Source organism: Diceros bicornis, chromosome 37 (genome assembly GCF_020826845.1).
Source record: "Diceros bicornis minor isolate mBicDic1 chromosome 37, mDicBic1.mat.cur, whole genome shotgun sequence".
In the NCBI taxonomy this organism is placed as follows: Eukaryota; Metazoa; Chordata; class Mammalia; order Perissodactyla; family Rhinocerotidae; genus Diceros; species Diceros bicornis.
In genome coordinates, this window is record NC_080776.1 from 9,619,044 (window position 1) to 9,643,047 (window position 24,004).

The 24,004-nt window shown below is 47.0% G+C and overlaps 1 protein-coding gene across 2 annotated transcripts; it reads right to left on the reverse strand.

Moving 5' to 3' along the window:
• Positions 1-5,392, reverse strand: RESP18 (regulated endocrine specific protein 18). 2 transcript variants are annotated; one of them, XM_058533065.1, is made up of 6 exons: positions 5,211-5,392; positions 3,399-3,503; positions 2,223-2,350; positions 1,949-1,988; positions 1,738-1,827; positions 1-150 (listed from the first exon to the last, which is right to left on the reverse strand). In XM_058533065.1, exons 1-6 carry the CDS (start codon positions 5,314-5,316, stop codon positions 140-142), a joined length of 480 nt encoding a protein of 159 aa, XP_058389048.1. In that variant the 5' UTR covers positions 5,317-5,392; the 3' UTR covers positions 1-139. The 2 variants fall into 2 exon arrangements, with proteins under 2 accessions (XP_058389048.1, XP_058389047.1); XM_058533064.1 differs by having other exon boundaries at positions 2,218-2,350.
• Between the last annotated feature and the right edge of the window lie 18,612 nt (positions 5,393-24,004).

The following is a 24,004-nucleotide window of genomic DNA, read 5'->3' on the forward strand; positions in this document are numbered from 1 at the left end:
GGAAAGTCACTTTAATGATCTAGATTTGGATCATTCTAGAACTGCCCCTCTGGAGGGCAATGGGGAGGGCACTGGGGCACAGAGGCTTCACACGAGGTCTCAGTCAGCAACAAGGTTGTGGCCCACAGTGGGGAGGGGCTCAAAGAAGCCCTAAAACAAGAAGAAAAAAGGATTTGAATCAGCATGTGGGGAGGTGGCCCCTCCCTTACCTACTCTCCTTCCCAAAATGCTTCAGTAACAGCCCATTTTGAGTAAGTTCGCAGTGACTCAGCCCACCAATGAGTGCCTTTCCCCTTGGCTCCCGCAGAGAGTTCACCGTCACTCCGTGACTTCTCTGTGGGCTCAGAGCTGGAGGAGAGTGGCAGCACCTTGTTTGCATTCGTGGAAGCACCGTGGCAACCAGTCCCTTACAGGTGGGCCTGTCACTTCGCTCTGAGTGCGTTGACCCAGCAACCAATCCAGGCTTAGGAAGCCCAGCTGCCACCTTACGGAACGGGAACCAGTTTCCTAGGAGAAGAGGAGGGGCTGGAAGCCCCCTGAGGTGCAGGCTGCCTCTGGGTGGAGTGCACGGCCAGCTAGGGGTGCTAGCTCCACTGCCACCACCCCAGTGCCCCCTAGACCGAGACGATCGGCTCCTTACAGGCCTCTCGATTTTCACTCTTGCTTTTCTCACAATCCATTCCCCAACATCACTAGAGTGGCCTTTTAAAATCGTATGTCACATTATGACATCCTCTTCCTTAAAATTTCCCAGTTAACCTGCCACTAAGAATAAAATCCAAACCTTTTGCCATGATCTATGAGCCCCTGTCTGGTCAGTCCTGGGCCCACTTCTCCAACCTGATCTTCTACCGCAAAGAGGAACTTTCCCGCTGTTCCTCTAACAGGCCACGATGTCCTTGCCTTGGGGCATTTGTCCTTGTAGAGCTCTCTGCCTGGGATGCCCTTCCTTTATCCTCCAGCTGCCACCTTCTTGTAAATTAGGTCTTAGTCCAGAAAGACTTTTGTCAGTGTGGAGGAGTCTGATCTTTGAATGGCCCAACCCCCACTGCAGCCCTGAGAGGAAGGGGATGGGCTGGGAATCAGGAGACTTTGGGCCAGTCTTGGCTCTGCCATGAACCTGCTATGCAGCCTTGAATAAGGCCCTTGACCAGCTTGGGCCCCAGTGTCTCATCTATAAAGATAGATGTGAGTGCTAGATGGGTGTTTTCAATCTGGATTCTGAAACGTTCAAGCATCCCAGGGAGATAAGTCAGAGCCTTTCCCAGGTGACTTGCTCAGGCCACAAAGTAGAGTGTGTGTATGTGTGTGTGTGTGAGGGGACTGCTGAATGTGAAGGCCTCTGGGCCACGTCTCCCATGTATCCAAAGGAGTTTTGCTGTCACTTGCTGTATACAAGGGAGAGTATGGAGAAAAGGAGGATCTTTTATTTAATTTTGAAAACTCTGCAGTTTTCAATGTCTATTTTAAAATCAATGCCTATGTATGATCCTATAGACCATTTTGTCCTCAGAGGCTCCGGGCACCAGCATCGTGCCCCCAGCCTCTCACATGGAGACCCACAGGTAGTCTGAAAGAGACAGGAATGTGGGGGTACCCTTTGATTGAGAAAGGAACGAACTTTTCTTCAGCTTCTCTGTTCACACCCCAATACCCATCCCCTTCTTCATACCAGCCTCCCTCATTTAAACAGGTCCTTGGGGATTCCAACTGCCCTAGCAAAGAAGAGCCCCTCACCTTGACAGGGTTGGCCACCTCTCGTTTCAGGGCCTTGGAAACCACTTTGGAAGTAAAGCACTGATCCCTGTTCACCTTGGCCATTGGGCTCTGTGAGGAGGGAAGCCAGGAGTCAAGAAGGAGGCAGACAAGGATCACAGGGCCCCAGAGGGAAAGAGAGGGGACCCAAAGTCAGGGATTTAACATTCTTGAGAAGACATATGAGTCTCACCTTGGGGAATAGGAGCCGAAGTTTGTCCTCTTGCTTGCCCCTAGAAGAGACAGGGATGACAAATGGGACCTATGCTTGCTAGCACCCAGCTCCTCTCCCTTTGCAGCATCACTAATGGCTCATGGAGTTGTTTCCTGCGGACCCCAGACAGGCCCACACAATCGTTCTCACAGAGCTCCTGGCAGCTCTTACCTGCAGTGATAATACCCATTCCCTCCCTGCTCTATCTGTCCGCCAGACAGCATGGACTGACCACAGGCTTCACACACCTCACCCCAGTGGTTTTGGTGGGAAAGGCTGCCTGCCCATCCCTCAGACATGGATCTTGGGGGTTGAGTCTGCTGATGTGCTCCATCTTCTGGGTCATCACAGCCTGGGTCATGTCATCCTTCCAGAACAAACCTGCAGGGTGAAAGGATGCAATGAATTGATACCTGGGACACTCTGGCCCATCCCAGGGACCAGAGTAGAGACCACTCCCCTTCTCCCTCAGGTAGACAAAGGATCACAATTTCTGGAGAGAATTAAATGAGATGGCGTATGAAAGTTGCTCAGCACAATAAACTACATGCATAGCATGCACGGAATGTAATAAATATTCAGTTAGTATTAAGATTATATTCTCTTTGCTGATTCATTTGATGCTATTATGAGGATTAAACGAGATTAGGGTTGTAAAGAGTGCTTAGAAAACTCTAAGGCGGTGATTCCCAAACTTTAGTGTGCGTCAGAATCTCCTGCAAGGCTTATTAAGACACAGATTGCTCTTCCCCATCCCTAGAGTTTCTGATTCAGTAGGTCTGGGGCGAAGCTCAAGAATTAGCATTTCTAACAGGTTCCTTGGTGGTGCTAACGCTGCTGGCCCGGGGATGCACTTTGAGAACCACTACTAAAGGCCTTATACCCATATTAGACATCAGTAGTAGTAGTAGTATGAACTCAAGGCAGATTTCCTATCTAATTCTCTCCTTATTCATGAAACTCTGCTCTAAGGAAGGGTCAGCCATCAGTCTCCAAGGGACTCTCCACTCCCTTTCGTTCTTCCCCTCTATTTGTCATACGGTTTGCTCTGCTTCCTACTCAGAGGCTGAGGGGTGTGTCTGTGTGTTTTTCTGGCTGAGAACATAAGGATTCCTGGCTCTGAAAAAATTCAGATAGCACCAAGGGTTGGGGTTAGTCCCAAGGAGTTGGATGCTGGCCTTTTCCAGGGGCTTCTTCTAGAAGCCTCTGCCAGGCTCTTCCAGGGTGTTCAAGGGCAAAGAGCCCACCCACCCAGATTCCACTCCCACTCTTGTCTCCCCTTTTCTCTATGAGGTGAACATAGGAAAGTTTCAAGTAAAGACATTTGAAGAAGAAAGCCTGTCCTCAGATCAAACAGTCCCTCACCAACCCTGCACCACCACCCCATATCTGACCAGGCCCCAGCCTCTTTTCTCCAGCTCTTGCTTACCTTGGGGCACAATCTGCTGGAGTATAACTTGCAAGTGCTGGAAGACTGGGGTGGCAAATCCTTGGAGGGGCCAGAGTTGCCCCACTCCCACTTGGCCCTGACCGTCTAAGGGTGAAATAGTGGCATCAGCAAGGAGCTTGGCCAGCAGCCTTCCAAATCCCAGTTGAAGAAAAGCAGCTTCCTTCCACTCTCACCCCTGGGCTCCTTGGGCTCCCTGGGCTCTGTCCCCCTCACCAGGTCCACTCCTCCTTTCAAGACCTCCTTCTTTCCATTTTTCCTTCCCCCATCACCACCTGCCCTGTTCTTCAGCCCCTGCACCTCATTCACCTTTGGTACCAACTTCCAGGTAAGAACCAAGCTTACAGGTAAAGAGCAGCCTGTGAAGGTTCAGGTAACCAGAGACTCAGAAAGTTACACGTATGGAATGGATAATCAGGTGAACAAGTGGGGCATGGGAAGAAGGTGAACTGTATCTCAGGGAAGGCTTTGAAGCCTGGAGGGGATTAGAGAGGAGGCCTGGAGTCCTTAGAGGAAGAAGTATTGGTATGTATAAGGTTTGAGTGTCTGGATCCTTGTCCTGAAAGCCGCAGTTGGCCCAACTGTATGCAGAGGAAGGAGAGGGGCTGGGGAGGATAACCCTAGTGCTATCCACACCTTCCTTATTCCAGGCAGATGGGGTAGGGTTGGAGGAGAGTCCCTGTTTTTCTGTAGTGGAATTACCATGAGTCATTATGGATGGGCCTTCAGAAAAGGGAATTCTCCTCCTCAATCAAATGGATCCTAACATCAATTTCCTGGCTTTAGGAAGGAGCAGAACCTCCAGCATCCTACTGAGAAGGCAAAGAGCTTCTGGAAGGGGAGATCTCTCGCTGAGGCGGCGCTCCTGGACTAATAGAAAGAGTGGTGACCTGGACAACCTCGGCCAGACCCACAGGGTGCCTGGCGCTGTCCGTGGTGCTGAGAGGTGGCCGAAGCCTGGCATGGAGGCGGCTGTGGGTGGTAGAGGGAGACGCATCCCCACAAGGCCTTACCGCCCTTCCCCCCCGACCCCTCCTGTCATCCACCACCAGTTCTCCTCCAAGTTCTTGGCAAGTCCTCTGCATTGGCCTCTGAACCCAAGAATCGGGCGGGGAGGGTTGGCGTCAGTCTAGGAGTTTGCGCCCTGTTTCCCACGCGCCTGGCGCTGGAATCCTCGAGTCTGCGCAGTTGGGCTCTGGCTGCTCAGGCCTGAGTCAGCGCTGGTCTCCCCGATGGCGCAGAGTGGAGCGGGAGGAAGAAGGATGGACCTTTTCCCCTCCATCCTCTTTTAACCCAGCCTCGCCTCCCCGTTCTTATCGGAAATCGGATCGCAGACACCAGGCTCTGAGGGCTTATGAAGTCCTGTCTCGTCTCTCGGCCCAGCCTCTCTCCGGAGCCGGGATCCGGATACCCGCGGTCCCTGCTCCTACTGTGCGGAGATCTTGATCCCCTGCCAATCCCTCAGCCCTGGGCATCTCTTCCCTGGCCCCTCGGCGCGTCTTGCTTCTCCTGTGGCCGCACAGGTCTGTTTACTTCCCTCTGCCGACTTGTTTTCCCGTCCTCCCCCCGAATCCCAAATCTCCCCTGAGTCGCCTTCTCTTGGGTCCAGATTCCGTATGCGGAGCCCCACCCCAAGCCTGCGCCTCTTTCTACGAGACGCCCTCTACGTTTATCCCTTTTCACGCCCCCAAGCACGTTCTTTTCCTCCTAAGTTGCTAACCCTGAGGCCCCCTGACCCACTTCTCTCGGGATCGCTCTCTGGCCCTGCCCGCACCCCCCAGGTCTCCTCCTGACCGTGGCCACTAATGTCGCTGCAGCCCCCTGGGCCGCTGTTCAGCAGCAGGAAGGAGAGCAGCAGCCGGAGCCCCCCGGAGCCCCCAGGCCACAGCGGGCGCTGCATCCTCCCGTGCTCGGCGCGCTCGCTACCCGCCTACGTCGCAGAGAAGGTAGAGACCGTAGCGGGGGCTAAGCCGGGCTGTTGCTTCCCGCTAGTCCGCTAGCGAGGCTGGATCTGCAGAGCCCTCCCTAGGCAGCTCGGCCAATCGCGGGCGGGCCCTGCCCCTGCGGACGCCTACCCAACTCCTCCTTCCCCTTTTCGTCCCCACAGCCACCGCACCCGATCCCCCAGGCGCCTGCTCCTTTTTCGCCTAAACCAGGTCCCAAGAGCTACCGCCTCTACTCCCAGCCCCGAGGTTGGAGAAACGGATTGCATGTGAGATGTGGGTGGGAACTGAACCTACCTCATAGGTTTGTCGTGAGGATTAAATATGAACAGCGACGGAACAGTAGACACTCAATGTATTTAGTCTGTTTTTATTATCCTTGAGGCTCACTTTACCCTCACGTTCCTAAAAACCTTCAGCAAACGTGGGTTTGACTAGCAAAATACATTGCACATCCATCCACTTCTCTCCACATCCACCCCACTCTTTTTAACAGAGCTATTGCAATAACTAACTAGCTAACTAACTGATCTCTTGCATCCACTCTTGTCTAGTTGTAGGCTAGTGTGTGACCTTTCTAAACCCTAGACTGGCATTTCAATATTTTTTTTGTTAAGCTTAAAAAATTTATTATGAAATTTTTCAAATAGTAAAAAAAGAGAAGAATCTAATGAACACTCATATACCTACCATCAGTTATTAAGATTTTGTCACAATTGCTTCTTTGAAATATTTAAAAGTAATTTACAGACATCATGACATTTCACCCCTAAATAATTCAATATGCATCTCTTAGAATTAATGACAGTTTCCTATATGACCACAATACCATTATGACATCTGTGGTAGGCTGAATAATGGCCCTAAAAGATGTCCATGTTTGAATCCCTGCAACCTGTGAATAGGTTACTTTACCTGGTGAAAGGGACTACGCAGGTGTGATTTACTTTAGGTGATTAACCTCAATTATCCTGGATTTTCTGGGGGGGCCCAATATAATCACAAGGGTCTTTATAAGAGAAGCAGGAAAGTCCGAGTCAGTAGTGGGAAGACGTGACCTTGGAAGCAAGAGGTTGGAATGATGCAAGGAAGGGGCCACAAGCCGAGGAATGCAAACAGCCTGTAGAAGCTGAAAAAGGCTAGGAAATGGATTCTCCCTTTAAGACTTCAAAAGGAACACAACCCTGCTGACATCTTGAGTTTAAACTTCTGACTTCCAGATAACAAATTTGTGTTGTTTTAAGCCACTAAGTTTGAGGTGATTTGTTACAGCAGCAACTGGAACCAAATACAAAGTCTAAAAATATTTACAATTCCCTAATTTACGTAATTCTCTAATACTTCTGGATATGACTCCTTTATCAGATAAATGGTTGTAAATATTTTTTTCCTACTCTGAGCATTTCATTTTCATCTTCTTAACAGCGTCTTTTGAAGAGCAAAATATTTTAATTTTGAGGAAGTTCAATTTATTAATTTTATCTTTTATGGCTAATGCTTTCTGTGTTCTTAGAAATGTTTGCTACCGCATAGGATTTTCTCCTATGTTTTCTTCCAAAAGTTTGGTTGTGCTGGCCTCATCAAATCAGTTAGAGAGCATTCCCTCTTTTGTTATGCTCTGAAAGAGTTTGTGCATGATTAATATTACTGCTTCTTTAAGTGTTTAGGCCTGGAGTTTCTTCGTGAGATAGTGTTATTACCATTTCAAGTTCTTTAGCTATTCAGATAGTCTATTTCTTTTCATGTCTGTTTTGGAAACTTGAATTTTTCAAGAAATCTGTCCATAATGTTCTAGTTATCACATTTGTTAGCATAAAGATGTTCACAATATTTACTATCTTTTTAATACCTGTAGAATTTGAAGTGTTTTTACTTTTTAAATTCCTGACTGTGATAATTTGTATTTTCCTTCTTTTTATCTTTATCAGTGTAGCTAGAGATTTATCAATTTTATTGATCATTTTGAAGAACTAACCTTTGGTTTAATTGCCTTTTCTCTGTTGTTTGACCATTTTATTGATTTCCATTCATATCTTTTTTGTTATTTCCTTCTATTTTCTTTGGGTTTCATTTCTTTTCTTTTTCTAGCATCTTGAGTTGGTAGTTTATATATCATTGACTTAAATGTTGTCTTCTTTATAATAAATGCATGTAAAACTATACATTTCCCTCTAGGGATTACTTTTGCGTGTTTTTACTATCACTTGGTTGATATTTTCTAATTTTTCTTGTGACTTCTTAGACTCATGGATTATTTAGAAGGATGTCGCTATTGGGGATATTTTAGGTTTTTTGTTATTTATTTATATTTTAATTTCAGTGTGGTCTGAGAACATGCTCTGTATGACTTCAATTGTTTTGACTTTATTGATTTTGTCTGATGGCTCAGCATGTACTCTGTCTTGGTGAATGTTCCATGTACATGTGAAAAGAATATGTATTCTGCAATTGTTGGTTTTAGTGTTTTGTAAACGTCAAGTAAGTCAGGTTGATTAATAATGTTCAATTTCTTCATGTTCCTATTGATTTTTGTCTGCTTGATCTATCCATCATATTCAACTATATTTGTGGAATTGTCTATCTGTCCTTTAGGGTCTGTCAATTTTGCTTTATGCTTTTTTAAAAACTATGTTATTTGATGCATCCACATTTAGGATTGTTATGCTCTCTTGAAGAATAGACCCTTTTATCATTATGAAATATCCCTTTGTATCTCTAGTAATACTGCTTATCTTAAGCCTACTTTTTCTGATATTGAGATGGCCACAATAGCTTTCTATTGGTTAGCATTTTCATGGCATATCTTTTTCCATCATTTTACTTCCAAGTTATCTCTGTCATTATATTTTAAGTATATCTCTTGTAAAGAAGACATAGTTTGATTCTTTTTTTTTTTTTTTGCTGAGGAAGATTCACCCTGAGCTAACATCTGTTGCCAATCTTCCTCTATTTTGTATGTGAGCTGCCACCACAGCATGGCCATTGTGAGTGGTATAGGTCCACACCTGGGAACCAAATCCGGGCCACTGAAGAGGAGCACACCGAACTTAACCACTAGGCAATGAGCGTGGCCCATGATTCTGTCTGTTTTTAAATCCAGACCAACAATCTCTGCCTTTTAATTGGATTGTTTAGTTATTTGTATTTAATGTAACAATATGTTTGGGGTTAATCCTGCCATCTTGTTATTTGTTTTCCATTTGTCTTATCTGTTTTCTCTTCCTTTATTTCTTCTTCTCTCCTTTCTTTTGGAATAATCAAGTAATTTTTAGTATTCAATTTTATTTTATCTATTAACTTTTTAGCTATACCCCATTGTATGATTTTTAAGAGGTTGCTTTAGAAATTACAGTAAACATCTTAATTTATGACAACCACTTTAAGTATATGCCACATCACTTAAAATGTATACATCTTACAACAGTATGATTCATTTGCCCCTCCCATTGTATATTATTGTTATATATCTTATTTCTATATATTTTGTAAACCACACAATGCTTTTCCTTTTTTTTTGATGAGGAAGATTGGCCCTGAGCTCACATCTATTGCCAGCCTTCCTTTTTTTGCTTCAGGAAGATTGTCCCTGAGCTAACATCTGTGCCAATCTTCCTCTACTTTTGTGTATGAGACACCGCCACAGCATGGCTTGATGAACGGTGTCTTGGTCTGCACCTGGGATCCGAACCCATGAACCCCAGGCCGCTGAAGCTGAGTGTGCGAACTTAACCACTACGCCACCAGGCTGGCCTCACACACAAGGCTTTTAAAACTTATTTTTGTCTTAATGAGTCAGTAGACTTTTAAAGACATTAAGAAAAAAATAGTCTTTGTGTTTACTCGCATATTTACCATTTCTGGTGTGTGCTCTTTATTCCTTCCTTCAGATTCCAGTTTCTCTCTGGGATCATTTTCTTTCAGTTTGAAGAGTTTCCTTTGGCATTTCTTATGCAGGTCTTCTGACAAGGACCTCTCATACTTTTTGTTTGTTTAAAAATATCTCCATTTCTCCTTCATTTAAAAAAGATGTTTCCACTATGTATAGAATTTTGGGTTTACTTTTTTTCTTTCAGCATTTAAAGGTATCATTCTATTGTTTTCTAGCTTCTGTGGTCTAAAACAGCCTTCACTTTTAGTATTGTTCCTTTGAAAGAAATATGTCTTTTTTCTTGTCTGCTTTAAATGTTTTCCTCATTATTTTGGTTTTCAACAACTTGACTATGATGTGCCTATATGTGACCTTTTTGTATTTATCTGGCATGGGGTTTGCTGAGCATCTTTATAAGTGGTTTGATATATTTCCCCATTATTGGAAATTTTTTAGTTATTATCTTTTCAAACACTTTCTATCCCCCATGTGTCTCTCCTCTCTTTCTGAGGCTCTAATTACATAGAGGGTTAGACTACTTGCTATTATCCTACAGGTCTTAGAGTCTGTGTTCTGTTTTCGTTTTAATCTTTTTCTCTCAGTGCTTCTGTTTGGATCATTTCTATCAAGTTGATCTTTTCTTCTGCTGTATGCAGTCTGCTATTAAACTCATTCTATGAATTTTTCATTTCAGATGTTATTTTTTCATTTATAGAATATGAATTTTATTCTTTTTTATAGTTTCTGTTTCTCTGCAGAGATTCTCCAATTGTTTATCTTTTCTTGTAAATTATTTAACATATTTATAATAGCTGTTTTTAATTCCTTGTCTGCTAACATCTGACTCACCTATGGGTCTACTTCTATTGATGATTTTCTCTTGATTATGGTTTACCTTTTCCTGCTTCTTTGCCAACTAGTTTTTTCTTGTATACTGGACATTTTGGGTTGAGGCATGGTAGAGACTCTGAATTATATTATTTTCCTTTAAAGGGTGTTGAGTTTGTTCTGGCAGGCAATTAAATTTTTGGCAGAAAGCCTTGAAGCCTGGTTAAGGCAGGAATATTTCAGTTCTGCTCTTAATCCTAGGCTGCATCCCTTAGTCTTGGGACATTGTACTTACACCTAGGGTGTGTTCCTTCTGGGACTCGACGAAAATCCCAAGGTGTCTACCAAGGCTCTCTCGTTTTATTGGTCTTGAACCCCAAACTTGGTCTCCCTAACACTGTGGCAGCTTCCAAAATCCCTATTCAGATATTTCACTTTTCCACTTGGTTCCTTGAAATCTCACCAAGCACAAGTGCCATTTAGAGGGTAGCCAAGAATTTGAGGGGAACTTGCACGTGGATTTTGGATTACCCTCTCTGTAGCTCATTCATTTCCAAGGTTTCTTCCTCAATTTCCAGCTGCTCTGGCATTTCTATACTCCAGCCTCTGCTTCCTCAGCCAGCCAGATGCCACTTTCTGCCTGAGCTCTATTTCCCTAGGTGCAGCAGCGAACTGTGTCCTCAGGGGAAAAGCCTGTTAAATGTGGAACTCACCCAGTGGGCTTCTCTTTTTGCCAAGGATGTATTCCCTCTACTAGTTTTTCTTGCTTTTAGTTGGTCTCCATGCTTTCATACAGTTATTTTAATACTTTGTCTAGAGTATATATTCAATGTTAGTAGGAGAGTCGTCAAGCTATTTTGTCACACCAGGAACTGGAGGTGTATCTGGTTAGCATTGATTGTGTGCTGCACATAGGATTTCTAAATTATTTACAGAAATAATGTGAGGCCTGGGAGCAAATGAGTGTGAACCTGCTTTGAGAAGTATAATGCTACAGGAAAAAGGTATATATTGGTCTTTGGGTGGGTTGAGAAGAGGTGGGTGTGCTCCTCTCTTCCTTTTAAGATTTTAAACTACTATGGAAATAGCCATCAAAATGATAAATTATAGATGCATTGATACCAACTTTCTTTTTGCTCTTCATTGGAGGGGACCTTAATGCTGACAGTAATACCCTCAGAAGACCAAACAGGTTCTCAGGTCTGTTGGACCTGGGGTTCAAAGGGAAGAAGTTCCTTTCCCAAGAGGGAAAAAGACCACCATAAAGGGTATATGGGGTGAGGGAAGTGAGTGAGGAAAGATTGCAGTTCAGCTGTGGTCCTACCCCACCTTACTTTCATGTTATGAATGATGTCTGGAAGGAGAAAGGGATCAGAAAACAGTCCTCTATCTGTACCAAGGAGCTATTCCACACCCCAGCCCCAAATGTTCCCTCTGTTCTGGCCCTCCATAGTTTACTTTACAGGCTCTGGCTGGAGCCCACCTGTCCTGCCACCAGACAAGCCCACAGAAAGACAAAAGCACACTTTAAAAATCTAGAAGCAAGTTGTTCTAGAATTGTCCCTCTAGGTGGCAATGCAGGAGGTGGGGGATAAGGACGCCTCAATCAGCTACAACGTTTTGCTCAGAGAAGGAAACAGTTCAAAGAAGCTCTAAAATGGGAGGAAACATGGGGTTTGGAATTTGTGTGTATATGTGCTGGAGGACTGATTTCCCCTCTACAACGTCAACACCCCCTCCCCCAATAAATGACAGGCTCTAATAGCAGTCCTGATTTGAGCAAGTTTTGGGGCATATGACTCAGCAACTGCCTGACAACTGGCCTGCCCTTGCCTCCGTGTCCGATCTTCTCTCCATCCACTGATTTGTCCTTAGGTATAGAGCCAGTCAAGGACCCTGACCTGGAGAAGAAAGGCAGACTCTTATTTGCATACTTTAGCACCATGGCAACCAGTTCTCATTGTGGAGATCAGTCACTTAGTGCTGATGATGTCACCCCAGCAGCCAATCCAGGCAGATGAAGCACAGTTGCCATGGTGACAAGAGTCAGAAGCTGTTTCCTTGGAGAACATGAGGGTCTAGATTCCCCTTGAGGTTCAGGCTGCCTCTGGGTAGAGTGCATGGCCATCTGGAGGTGCTCATCTCTACTGAAATTGTCCAGTCCCAGACACCACAGTGTGCCCTGGACCAAAACAATACTTCCTACCAAGTCTATCTGTTCCACTCTTGCCCTCTATCAATATATTCTCCAAGAGTGCTAGGGTAGTCTTTTAAAATTATACATTACATCATTCTATTCACTTCCTTGGTGATTTTCTTCTGTCCTTTATGTAAGATATAGACTCTTTACTATTACCTGCAAGGCTCTGTATGGTCACTTCTGGGCCTACTTCTCCAACCACATTTCCTACCACTGGCTGTTCTATTTGTTCCTCTAATATGCTATTTTAGAACCGAAAAATACCACAACCAAAATAAAAACTCACTGGATGGGCTCAATAGCAGAGTAGGATTGACAGAGGAAGATGTCAGTTAACTTGAAGATGGAACAATAGAAATGATCCAGTCAGAACAACAGAGAGGAAAACACTGGGGGGAAAAAGTTAACAGAGCCTCAGGGACCTGTGGGACAACACCGAAAGTCTAACATTCATGTCACAGGAGTTCCAGAAGGAGAGAAGAAAAGGGGTAGTACATAAAAAATATTTGAAGAAATAATGGCTTAAAACTTCCCAAATTTGTTAACAGCCGTAAACCTACAGATTCAATAAGCTCAATGAACCCAAACAGGATAAATCCAAAGAAATCCGTGCCCTGACACATCATAATCAAACTTCTCAAAACTGAAAACAAAGAAAAAATTTTGAAAACAGCTAGAGAAAACAACACATCACTTAAAGGAGAATAATAATCCAAATGCCTCTGGATTTTTCATTATAAACCATGGGGATCAGAAGGAAGTGGAATAACATTTTTTAAACCGTGAAAGAAAGGAGCTGTCAACCCAGGATTCTATATCCAGCAAAATATACTGCAGGAATGAAAGTGAAACAAAGATGAAGAAAAACTAATTACTTACCAGCAGGCCTGCTCTAAGAGAATTGCTAAAGGATGTTCTTCGGATGGAAGGGAAGTGATACTGGAAGGAAACCTGGAACATCAAGAATGAAGGGAGAGCAATAGAAATTGGAAGTATCTGGGTAAACATTGTAGACTATTCTTTCCCTCTTGAATTATTTAAAATATGTTTGGTTGAAAGCAAAAATTGTAACATTATCTGATAGAGTTTTCAATATATGCAGATGTATTGATTCTAATTGACAGTACAACATGAATGGGGGAGTAAAGAGACCTTTACTGCTGGTAAGATTTCTGTATTCCACTTGAAATGGTAAAACATGGGCTATAAAGTGACTGTGAGAAGTTAAGTGTGTGTACTCTAATCCCTAGAGCAACCACTTAAAAAACCATAGAAAGGGCCGGCCCGGTGGCTTAGCGGTTAAGTGTGCGTGCTCCGCTGCTGGCAGCCCGGGTTTGGATCACCGGTGCGCACCGATGCACCGCTTCTCTGGCCATCCTGAGGCCGCGTCCCACATACAGCACCTAGAAGGATGTGCAACTATGACATACAACTATCTACTGGGGCTTTGGGGAAGAAAAAAAAGGAGGAGGATTGGCAACAGATGTTAGCTCAGAGCCGGTCTTCCTCAGCAAAAAGAGGAGGATTAGCACGGATGTTAGCTCAGGGCTGATCTCCCTCACACACACACACAAAAAAAACCATAGAAATATAGTAAAAAACACAATTGATACACTAAAATAGAGTACTAAAATGTGTTTCAATAACCCAAAATAAGGAAGGAAAGGGGAAGCACACAATTATGGAGGCTGGAAAGTCACATGATCTGCTCTCTGCAAGCAGAGAACCAGCAAAGCTGGTGGTGTAATTTGGTCTGAGTCCAAAGGCCTGAGAACCAGGGAGCCGAGGGTCTAAGTCCCAATCTGAGTCCAAAGGCCCGAGAACCAGGAGCCCTGATGTCCAGGGGCAGAAGAAGATGGATGTCCCAGCTCAAGCAGAGAGAGCAAATTCATCCCTCCTCCACCTTTTTGTTCTGCTCGGGCCCCCAATGGATTGGATGATGCCCACCCACATTGGTGAGGGTAATTTTCTTTACTCAGTCTACTGATTCAAATGCTAATCTCTTTCAGAGGCATCCTCACAGACACACTCAGGAATAATGTTTCACCAGCTATGTGGACATCCCCAGCCAGTCAAATTGACACATAAAATTAACCATCACAGTTAATTGATGATCTGTGTAGAATTTATCTCAGATTTACCCCACCAAAGGAAGGGTATGCTGGAATATTTAGCCACTAAACTCAGTCCTGAACAGATTGAGGGCTGCCTCTTAGGGCGTTAAATCCCAGACACTTCAGAGCTGTCCTGAGCACAGGTAGGCAAGTTCCCCTGGCATTCCAGAAAACCCACAGGATGACAAGCAGAGAGTCCCAGGGTTTGAGGTGGGAAGCTGTCAGCACATACAGACACTGCCCACCTGCAGTTGCAGGTGAGCTCAGAGATGGGCTGGGGATATGAGGCAGGGCATCTATGGGGTCTGCTACACAGGTGTTCAATAAATATCTATTGCATGAATATGTTATATGTATGACTTACTTCCTTGACTAGTCTTCAGTTGTCTTGAGGCAGGAACCATATATTGCAGTGGCCAGACACAGTGAACATATGATAGGAAAAAGTAGAGGGGGTGTAGGGGTCAACCAAGCTAATAAGAACTAGGTAGAGATAAATACGATGAGTTGAGCCTTGTGTTCTTAGATGCAAGGACTCCCGGGAGAGGACATGCATTGGTAGCATGATTAAACCTGTATTATCAGATGAGTATCTCTTAATTTCTCTGGGTTCTATAAGTCAGTCGGTGCCATGGTCTGAGCGTTTGTGTCCCCCCAAAATTCATATGTTGAAATCCTAACTTCCAAGGTGATAGTATTTGGAAGTGGGGCCTTCTGGAGGTGATAAGGTCGTGAGGGTGGAGCCTTCATTCATGGGATTAGGGCCTTATAAAAGAGACCTGGGAGAGATCTCATCCGTCTTCCACCATGTGGGGATATAACAAGAAGGCGCCATCTATGAACCAGGAAGCATGCCCTCACCAGACACCAAATCTGCCAGCACCTTGATCTTGGCTTCCCAGCCTCTAGGACTGTGAGCAATAAATTTCTGTTGTTTATGAATCACCTAGTTTATGGCATTTTGTTACAGCAGTGTGAAAAGACAGTGGGCTTGATAACTTTCCCATGTGCTCCCATTTGTGAGTGTGAAGGTGCTTAATATAAAACTTAGAGACGTGGGACGTCTGGACTTTGGTTGAGTTGAGCAATGGTGGCTGGTCTCCCCCTTCCCAGGGGCAAACGACCATACGTATCAAAACGTTAAATGTGCATGGCCTTTAGTCGCAGAGTTCTGTGTGGTTTCTTGGGGTTGGGGCTGGCATGACTGCTCTATAGGGGACCCTAATGCTCAGGGGATACTGTGAACCTCAGAAGGCAGAGCAAGGTCCCAGGCCTGCCAGTGCTGGGGTCTGGAGGGAAGACATTCCTTCCACAAATGGAAGAAGACCAAGAAGACACATTTGAAGGCTGCAGGTGGGGATGGCTGCCATTCCACCTTGGCTTTCACCCGCCTTAGAAATGATCTGTGGGAAGAGGAAGGGATCTGAAACCAGGCCCTCAGTGCAACCAGAGGCCGTGCTCCCTGTACCACCCACTCTAACCTCCCCTGTGTTCCCATCCCACCTCTCTCACCTCAAAGACTCTGGTCAGGTCCAAACACCACTCATCCTGCCTCCAGACAAGTCTATAGAAAAACTCTACTTGAAAATAGGCTTTAAGGCTGGCCCCGTGGCTTAGTGGTTAAGTGCGCGCGCTCCGCTGCTGGCGGCCCAGGGTTCGGATCCCGGGCGCGCACCGACATACTGCTTCTCCGGCCATGCTGAGGCCGCATCCCACATACAGCAACTAGAAGGATGTGCAACTATGACATACAACTATCTACTGGGACTTTGGGGGGAAAAAATAAATAAATAATTGAAAAAGAAAATAGGCTTTAATAATCCAGTTTTGGGTCAGCCTGAAATTTCCCTTGTTGAGAACACCAGGGCAGATGTTGGGATGATAGGTTTCCCTTGAGGCCTTCATCAGCTGCAAGGTTGTGAGTCGGAGTAGGAAACAGCACAAAGACATCCTAAAATTGGAAGAAACAAGGGCTATTCAATGAATGCACTGAGACAGGGGTTACCACTCCTTCCCCCATCCAATCCAGAGCAAGTCTCTATGGCAGTCTTGATCTGGATAAGCCCTGAGACAAGTGACTCGGGAACTGTCAGACTGCAGGCCCTTCCCTGGTCCTCATCTCTAACCCTGTCTCCTTTCTGGGATTTTCCACTAGACACAGGGCTGGTCGGTCCCCTGAGCCTGGAGGAGAATGGCAGCTCCTTATATGCATACTTGATAGAACCATAGCAACCAGTCCCCATCACAGGGTCAGTCACAGGACCAAAGATGTGGTCCAGCAGCCAATCCAAGCTAAGGAGCCCGGCTGCCATAGGGACAGGGATGGGGACCAGTTTCTTTGAAAGGGGTGAGGGGCTGGAATACCTCTGAGGTACAGGCTGCCTCTGGATGGAGCCCACTTGGGAACTTCCCAAAGATGCTGCCATGTGCTTTGTCCAAGGTACCACCAGATGCTACCTGGACAACTCAATAGCCCCAAACAGGCCTACCTGTCTCTCCTCTTGTCCATTTCATAATCCATTTTCCAGCAGCATCAGTGTATCTTTATAAAATGTTTATCATATTGTCCTATTCCTTCCTTTAAAATCCCCTGATCATTTCCCATTGCACTTTGAATAAAACACAAACCCTGTCTACGGACTACAAGCCCTGAGTAGTCCTGGGCCTATTCTCCAAGCTCATCTCCTGCCACACGCTGTTCTGTCTGTTTCCCTCCTGAGTCCTGCAATCTCATCTAAGGACAACTATATTTGTAACTCTTTCTGCCTTGGGGACCCTTCCTCCAGATCTTCCCCTGGCTGCTTCCTTGTGTCATTTATGTCAAAGTCCAAAAGTCACCTCCTCAGGCTATCCTTAGTGTGGACAGGTCTGAAGTGCGAAGCAGCACAACCTCTACTGGGGTCTTTGAAAGGAAGGGTGAGGGCTGTGCAGAGGGAAGGCTGGGCATCAGGAGACCTGGTCTAGTCCTGCTCCACGCGTGCCCACCCAGCTCCTCAGCTGTAAAGATGGATGGATGACTACTGCGTGGGTAGTTTTCTGTCTGGGCTCCAAAGAGCTCAAGGGTCCCAAGGAGATGCCTGAGAGCCTTACCCAGGCGACTTCCTCAACACCACAGAGAAGAGCAAGGGGGAGGCTGACTGCAAGGGGCTCTGGGTACTCCTCTCCCATTTAAGGACAGAAGCTATACAGTCACGTATCAGTTAATGACAGGGATACATTCTGAGAAATGCGTCATAAGGTGACTCCGTCGTTGTGCGAACAGCCTAGAGTGTACTTACACAAACCTAGATGGTATAGCCTACTATACACCTAGGCTAGATGGTACTAATCTTATGGGACCACCGTTGTATATGCGGTTCATTGTTGACTGAAACAGCGTTATGCAGCTGTATATATGTGTATACATACATACGTGTGTGTGTGTGTGTATATATATGGATGGATGGGCTAGGTGGAGATTAGGGTCCTGTCATAATCAAGATTTTCTTTAGAAAAACAGAGCCCGTATATATTTTTTAAAGTTGGAAACCCTCCTAAGTAGATTTCTGCAGGCCCTTCAAGCTCTGTGCCCATGCCTGATCTTACAGAACAAGAGGCAGCTGGAGGCCCCCAGCCCCTGCATCCGCAGTTGCTGAAATCTGTGAAAAGATGTCTGTGAGAGACAGAGAAAGTGGGGGCGCCCTCCGGTGGGGAAAGGAAGAATTTCCCTGCAATCCAGCAACCACTGGCCGGCATTTCTCATACATGGTCTTTAATCCATTATTACCAACTCAATTTCACAGATGTGGGAGAAGGGACCGGAAGAGCTTAGGTAATGTGTCCAAGGCCACAGCTGGGCAGTGGTACAGCCAGGAGTGGACTGGCTCTGTCTGTTGAAAGCCCTGTTCTCTCCCATCCTCCAGGCCCTCTCTTCCAGAAGGTTCTCCATCAGGCTCAGTGAAGCCCTGTCGTTCCTCATCAGCCAGTGTCTCTCCTCTCCCTCACCCTGCCTCCCTCTTTAAAGGGGTGCTTGGTGGGCTCAGCCTCCCCGGACAAGGCCAGGCCCTCACCTGCAGCGGGGCCTTCCGTGGTTGGTCGTCTCTTGTTTCAGGGCCTTTGAAAACACTTCAGAGTGCGAGCATTGCTCTCTCCTCACCTTGGTCACTGGGCCCTGAGGGGAGGGAAGCCAGCCATCAAGGGCGAAGGGAAAATGGTGAAAGGGCCCAGAGGGAAAGAGGGGGGCCCAAATGAAGGATTTCAAAATCCCTGAGGGAGAGGCTGGCCCAAGGGTGTAGTGGTTGGGTTCGTGTGCTCCGCTAAGGTGGCCCGGGGTTCACAGGTTCAGATTCCGGGTGTGGACCTGCACACAGCTCATCGGCCATGCTGTGGTGGCATCCCACATACGAAATAGAGGAAGATTGGCACAGATGTTAGCTCAGGGGCAATCTTCCTCACCAAAAAAAAAAAAAAATCCCTGAGAGAATCTCACCTTAGGGAACAATAGTTGAAGTTTCTCTTGGTCCTTACCCCTAGAAGACAAAGATTAAGCCAGGAAGAGCAAATAGGAGCTGTGCTTCCCAGTCTCCTACCTTTGCAGACATCACTAATGGATCACAGGATTGCTTCTGGTTGAAATAGACAGGCATTCTCCTCATTCTATTCACTGCACTCCTGACAGTTCCTACTTGCAGTCCTAACGCTCATTCCCTTCCCAGTTCCTCGTCTGCCACACTTGCGCAATGTGGACAGACCACAGGCCTCACACACCTCAGCCACGTGGTTTTGGTGGGAAAGTCTGCCTGCCCATCCCTCATGCGGGTTTCTGGAGCATGGAGCCTGGGCATGAGCTCCATCTTCCTGGTCTTCACATCTTGAGTGACATCATCCTTCCAGAACAGTCCTACAGGGTGAAAGGACAGAATGAGTTGAGACTTGGGACAGTCTGACTGGCGCACCCCAGAAACCAGAGTGTGGTTAGGATTTCTGCCTTCCCCAAAGTGCAAAGGGACCACAGGGCATTGGAGGGATCCAGAGACTGGCTGGGGTACAGGAGTCTGCCTTCTGCCCACCTTAGCATTTGAATCTCTGCTCTCACTAGCTCTGTGACCCTGGGAAACTTAATTAAACTTGCTGATCTTCAGTTTTCCCATCCATGAAATGACAAACCTCATAAGGTTGTTGGGAGAATCAAAGGAGATAATGCATGTAAGTTTCTTAGCACAGTGCTTGGCATGTGATCAGTCATCAAATGGGAATTTAATAATGATGCTGCCGTGAGAATTAAATGAGGTCGAGGATGTACAGAGTGCTTTTAAAACACTCAGGCATAACTCACACATTAGACACCATGATCATTAGCAGTAGTAATTTGAACTCAAAGCAGATCTCCCTTCTGAACCCTGCAACCATGAAACTCTGCTTTCGGGAAGAGTCAGACAGTTTTTCCCAAGCAATCACCTCCCACTTGACCCCCATCTTTCACGTCTTCTATTTGCCATACACTCTGAGCTGCCCACCCCCCCAGTTCAGAGTCTGGGATATGTGTGGGCAGAGGAGAGGTGCTGGCTGGGGACCTCATGGTTCCTGGCTCTGGAGCACTCGGACAGCACCAGGGGCTTGGGCTAGTCCCAGGGAGATGGATGCTGGCTCTTCCAGGGGCTTCTAGTCCCCTCCACTGTGCTCCTTTAAAGAGTCCAAGTGAGAACAGCCCCCCTGCAAAGGTTGGGAGATCACCACCCCTGTCTTGCCCAGGGTCTGGGCGGGTGAGGCTCCAGAGGTGGGTATGATGAGAAAGCTTTAGGAGAGAAGTTTGAGGTGGAAAGCTTTTAATGTGAAGTTGGGGATTCCCTCCCGACTCCTATATCTGACAGGCCCAGCCTCTCTCCTCCAGGTCTTCCCGTCTCGCCTGGGGGCACAAGCTGCTGGAGTACACCTTGGCAGTTTCAGAAGACCAGGTTGATGACCTCCTGGAGGGGCCCGTCCAGACACACTCCCACTGGGCTCTGTCCCTCTAAGGGCACAAAAGCCTTCAAAAGGTCTCAGTTGCAGAGGAGCAGCACCCTCTCCACTGTCACTCCCAGATCCCTCCCCTTCCCAGTTATCCGCCCCCTCTCCCCAACTTCCACCCTTCGTCTCTTCATCCTCTGTGGCTCACTCACCCTTGGCACCGACTTCCAAGTAAGAGCAGAGTCTTCTGGCAAAGGGCAACCTGTGCATGGACAGAGGAGCAGAACCTCAGACAGCTACAAAAATTAAAGGGACAGACAGGCAGACAGGCTAGGGATGAGGGAAGAAGTTGAGCTGCTTCCTGGGAGGAGAACTGGAAAGAGTTCTGGAATCATCATAAAAATAAAGCATGGAGGGGGCCGGCCTGGTGGCGTAGCAGTTAAGTGCGTGGGCTCTGCTGCGGTGGCCCAGGGTTCCGATCCCAGGCCTGCGCTGATGAACAGCTTGTGAAGCCATGCTGTGGTGGCGTCCCATATAAAGTGGAGGAAGATGGGCACAGATGTTAGCCCAGGGCCAGTCTTCCTCAGCAAAAAGAGGAGGATTGGCAGATGTTAGGACAGGGCTGATCTTCCTCACAAAAAAATAAATAAATAAAAATAAAAATATATAAAGCATGGAACCTGGCTTCAGACAGCTGGCGAGTCCAGGCTCTTTTCCTAGAAGCCACAGTATACCCAAGTACACAATGTGGAGAATGACCTTTCTACTATACTGTCCCTCCTCAATCCAGGTAGATGGGGTGGGTATGGGAGAGTCCAGGAGTTTTTTTTTCCATCCTCTCCTCCTCCAGTTCACAAGCAGATTCTAACAATGATGCAAAAAGGTGAAGATCCCAATAAAAAGACAACCCAATTTTAAACCGAGGAAGGGATCTGAATAGACATTTCTCCAAAGATATTCAAATTACCAGTAAGCCCATGATAAGATGCTAAACACCATTAGCCATCAGGGAAATGCAAATCAAAACCACAATGAGATACCACTTCACACCTACTAGGACGGCTAGAATCAAAAAGACAGATCATAACAAGTGCTGGTGAGGATGTGGAGAAATTGGAACCCTTATACATGCTAGTGGGAATGTAAAGTGGTACAGCCTCCGTGGAACACAGTCTGGTAGTTCATTGAAAGCTTAAACATAGAGTTACCATATGACCCAGCAATTCCACTCCTAGGCATACACACAAGAGAAATGAAAACACATGTCCACACAAAAACTACATGAATGTTCATAGCAGCATTATTCATAATAGCCAAGGAGTGGAAACAACCCAATGTCCATCAACTGATGGATGGGTAAATAAAATATGGTATATCCATACAACGGAATATTATTCATTAATATAAAGGAATGAAGTACTGACACATGCTACAACATGGATGAACCTTGAAAACATTGTGCTAAGTGAAAGAAGCCAGTCACAAAAGATTACATAGTGTATGATTCCATTTATATGAAATGTTCAGAATAGACAAATCCATGGAGATGCGAAGTAAGTTGGTAGTTGCCTAGGTCTGGGGTGCAGAGGGTATTAGAGGGGGGAATGGGTAGTGATGGCTAAAGGGCATGGGTTTCTTGGGGGGATGATGAAAATGTTATAAAATTGATTGTGGTTGCATAACTCCATGGATATACTAAAAATCGTTTTAAATGGGTGAATTATATCTCAATAAAGTTGTTATCTAAAAGTCACCAATAAATTTAGTTTAACAAAATAGAAGTATTATCGCTTAACACAACTTTCCCAAGCTTTAGTTAGTTGAGAACCACCGATGTGATTTTTGGCTTATCTTTGTAGCATTGTACTATTATTGGCTTACTCTTCTAAGTTGACTCATGTTTTTTATTTAAGTAAAATTATTTTGAAAGGAAATTTTGTCACTGTAAATGAAAAACCAGTATTTCTTTACATAGATGGAAGATGATTATAAAAAATAAATTACAAAGCAGAGAAAGAGAGAGAGAGAGCCTAGCACCCCACCATGGGGAAAGGGCCTTCCGGAGGGGAGCTGGGTCTTTGAGGCAGCAGTCCCAGGACTGACAGGTAAAAGGAGCGACCCTGGGCACAGGCCTGCTGTCACTAGTACTGAAACTCGGGGCCGGGCGGCGGGGTCTTGGTCTGGAGGTGACTCTCGAAAGGAAGGCCAGGCATGCGCACAGGGCCTGACTCCCTTCGTGCCCATCCAGCACTCTGCGAACCCCCAGCGGCGCCGCAGGAGGTCCTCTGCATTGGTCTCCAAGCTCAAGAACCCGCGGAGGAACGGTGGAGGAGGAGGGCCCCCCCCAACCCCGCATCCTCTGTTGCTCCCTCCCGCAGCCGCCCCTCTCATCTGAGATCGCGTCGCCCCAACCTCCCTTCCCGAGGTCGGGACGGGACGCCTGCGGGCCCAGCTCCTTCTGCGACCCCTTAGCGCCGAGCTCCTCCGCAGTGGCCCCTCGCGAGTGCCGTTTCTCCGGTGGCCTCGTGGCCCGGATCGGTGTCTCTTGGCCCACTCGGGGGTCCCCTCCATTCCTCCTGCCGAACTCTCCATCTCGCCTTGAGCCCGCTTGTCTTCGGTCCCACCCCCATCTTCCGATTTTTAACCCCGCCTCCAAGATGCCCTCTAACTTTCTCACCCTATCCCCCACAATTTCCCGAGCTTTGTGCGCTCGCCGGCCTCGCAACACCTCCTCCGGGGACCGCCCCGCCCTTCCTGCAGCTTTCCTCCCGACCGTGAGGACTAACGGCATCCCAGCCCCGGGGCGGCTGCTCAACAGCAGGAAGCACGGCCTCAGACGCGTCCCCGCAGGCCCCTGGGCCCCCCGCGCCTCCCGCACCCTCAGCGGCCGCGGCAGGGTCTCCCCGGGCGCGCGCGCTCCACCGTCCGAACCGCGGCGGCTGCGGCCCCACTGAAGCGGCGGCTGTGCGCGCCCCTCGCCCGCGGCGCCGCCAATCTCGGCGGTTGGTAACAAGGCCACCAACCCCGGCTCTCCTGGTCTTGGCGTCAGAGTGAGGCTTTAAGAGTGGGCTGCTCTGGAATATAGTTGACCCTCCTCTCTAGAATCCCCACCAGGCGCGCGCGCGCGCGCGCGCACACACACACACACACACACACACACACACACGCACACACACGAGCATCGCCTCCATCCTCCTCCTTATCTCCAAGGATTAAAGATGGGGGTGAGGAGGGGCGAGTTAATATCATCCGTAATTGCACATCGGTAAACAGCACCTGTCATTCGTGAGAAGCAGGGTCCCGTACTTGGGTGCTCGTCAAGGTGGTCTGCTCCGGGTGAGGCGGCCAGGGGTCAGATCCATCTGTAGGCAGCGCCTTCACTTCTCCATGCCCCGGCTCATCTCTAAGATGAGGATGATAATAGTATCTTGCGCACAGCGTTCTTACACGGATTCATTAGTTTAATGCCTGTGAAGCATTTAGAAATATAAGCGGACTCGCTCATAGTTAAGTGCCCAGTTAACGCTAGCCCTTCTGTTCTCTGCCTCTGCCTGTCTCGGGCACCCCGTAGGCATTGACGTGGTTTCTCCCTGCAAAACGTTTTTCCTGTTAGTCCACATTTTTTCCAGACCCCATGCCACCTCCCTGGTTCCAACCACCACCATCTTTTCCCTCTTACTGTGATTGCCTGTCACCTGGTGGCTTGGAAT